Below are 2,780 nucleotides of genomic sequence, written 5' to 3'. Positions count from 1 at the left end.
CATGCAGATTTTTATATGCAGAATGAAGATACTGGGCCAACCCAAGAAAGGAGTGGAGATGGCTTATTGTCCTAAAGCTCACTTACCATCTGCTCGTAGCTCTCTATGAGATCCACACACTGAAACATCAGGCTTTCATTTTCCCCTGCTATGCATTGCCCTAGGCTCTGAGGGGGAGCACCATGGAGGGGGGCTTGCTATTCACAAAGAAGTGAGGATGGTCCAGCTTTGGCCTCTGCCCATGTCTGATTGAGCTGCTCTCGCTGGTGCCATGCTTGTCAAGGCTCCATGACTGGCTGAAGGTGTTCTACGAGATCATTAGACATCCTTAAATGACTCTTTGCCTTTCAAACAACCTTGGCACAAACAAAATTGAAACACCATGAAAATAGCACAACACACGAACGAAATAATTTTCAGATGATCATAACCTCCTGGTCCCACAAGGCCATAAACCCGAATCAAATAAAATCTGACGATTTATTTCAGACTTATTTGAGGAAGAAGTGAATGTATTGTCTAATACATATCTAGTCTTTCTATGAACATAAGGAACATCAATGATAATGAATTAGATAATGAACTTGTTGCTTCTCCTCTTCCCCTTTACCTATCCTCCCAGTCTTCTCTTTCTCTTCCTCCTCTCTTCCTTTTTTAAAATTTCTGGCCCTGGCATAAAATAAGAGCTAACTAAATGTTGGTGGTATAATTTGTATCTAGGAAAGTGTAAAGTAAAAAATGATCACTTAAGCTCCAGTTAAAATTCTATGAAGTTGCGGGGCGCCTGGGTGGCACAGCGGTTAAGCGTCTGCCTTCGGCTCAGGGCGTGATCCCGGCGTTATGGGATCGAGCCCCACATCAGGCTCCTCCATTATGAGCCTGCTTCTTCCTCTCCCACTCCCCCTGCCTGTGTTCCCTCTCTCGCTGGCTGTCTCTATCTCTGTCGAATAAATAAATAAAATCTTTAAAAAAAAAAAAAAATTCTATGAAGTTGCAAATAAAGGTTAGGATAAATACATAAGAAAGATCATGACTAATATTTTAGCATAAAGTAAATATCTTCCTTGTGTCTTCTATATTTTTTCTTGAGTTTTTCTAACTTACATAAAGTATAGAATATTTTATTGACAAAATTTCATGTGTTCTTGCTTTTTCTGAAGGAAATATTGGATTGCTCTGGATATGGAAATGGATCTTGCCCAGAAAATCAAAGGCCACTGGGCGTCCGAGCAGCTATGTATTCCTTTATGGCAGGAGCCATATTCATCACGGTGTTTGGCAATCTTGCCATGATCATTTCCATTTCCTACTTCAAGCAGCTTCACACACCAACCAACTTCCTCATCCTCTCCATGGCAGTCACCGATTTCCTTCTGGGGCTCACCATCATGCCCTACAGTATGGTCAGATCGGTGGAGACTTGCTGGTATTTCGGGCTTACATTTTGTAAGATTCATTATAGTTTTGACCTGATGCTCAGCATAACGTCCATTTTCCATCTTTGCTCGGTGGCCATTGATAGATTTTATGCTATCTGTTACCCTTTACGTTATTCCACGAAAATAACGATTCCCCTCATTAAGCGGCTGCTATTTCTCTGCTGGTCGGTCCCCGGAGCATTTGCTTTCGGGGTGGTGTTCTCCGAGGCCTACGCCGATGGGATAGAAGGCTATGGTATCTTGGTGGCGTGTTCCAGTTCCTGTCCAGTGATGTTCAACAAGCTTTGGGGGACCACCTTGTTTATGGCAGGTTTCTTCACTCCAGGGTCTGTGATGGTGGGGATTTATGGCAAGATTTTTGCAGTGTCAAGAAAACATGCTCGTGCAATTAATAACTTGCCAGAAAATCAAAATAACCAAATGAGGAAAGACAAAAAAGCGGCCAAAACTTTAGGAATAGTGATGGGTGTTTTCTTATTATGCTGGTTTCCCTGTTTCTTCACAATTTTATTGGATCCCTTTTTGGACTTCTCTACTCCTGTGGTTTTGTTTGATGCTTTGACATGGTTTGGTTATTTTAACTCCACGTGTAATCCCTTAATATACGGTTTCTTCTATCCCTGGTTTCGCAGAGCGCTGAAGTACATTTTACTGGGTAAAATTTTCAGCTCACATTTCCATAATACTAATTTGTTTACTCAAAAAGAAACTGAATAGACTTCTTCTGTATGAGTGAATTGAAGCAAAAGGACTGGAACTGAGAAGAATAAAGCCACTTAAAGCGTGTGTGTGTGTGTGTGTGTGTGTGTGTGCGTGTGCGCGTGCACGTGTGCATGCTTTTGGCTACCATGGCAAGGTTTTCGTTTCTAAGACTTGAGGAAAAAAAAAAAAAAGAACCTTCTCATTGAACCCCAAATCCATCTTTTTCAGAATACTTGATATACCCACTACTTCTTGGTAGGAAAAAGAAAAAGAAGAAGAAGAAGAAAGAAATAAGATGAGGAAAAGTCTGGAATGGAGTGAAGACAACACACAGGACTTCTACCCCATTTGGAAGGGATCGGGCACAAGCTGAGCTTGAGGGCCGCTGCCCCCTCTTTCCACCACCAGCACTTTGTGTGCTATTTCCATTCACTTCTTGTTCCTCAGCATCTGACCAGTTGTATTTTGAAACATCAACAACTAATAATTATAGATAAATAAATGCAGCAATAATTTCAAAAATGCATAGTCTGTCAGGAACCTGTCATTAGTTAGTGGAGAGCTAAACCTTTACTAGATTTTACTGTGGTGAGGTTAAACGTTTCTTAAGGGAAAGAGGGGCAACTGCACATCGGAGGC

At 41.5% G+C, this 2,780-nt stretch overlaps 1 protein-coding gene across 1 annotated transcript; it reads left to right on the top strand.

Annotated features, from left to right (window-relative positions):
- The first annotated feature begins 1,235 nt into the window (after positions 1-1,235).
- On the top strand, positions 1,236-2,156 carry LOC123797553 (trace amine-associated receptor 2). Its single transcript, XM_045805491.2, has one exon. It carries the CDS (start codon positions 1,236-1,238, stop codon positions 2,154-2,156), a length of 921 nt encoding a protein of 306 aa, XP_045661447.2.
- Positions 2,157-2,780: the final 624 nt, after the last annotated feature.

Source organism: Ursus americanus, chromosome 11, assembly GCF_024610735.1.
Source record: "Ursus americanus isolate L20-20 chromosome 11, mUrsAme1.1.p, whole genome shotgun sequence".
In the NCBI taxonomy this organism is placed as follows: Eukaryota; Metazoa; Chordata; class Mammalia; order Carnivora; family Ursidae; genus Ursus; species Ursus americanus.
Note: the sequence above shows the minus strand (reverse complement) of the source record. Positions and strands in the feature narration are given on the sequence as shown.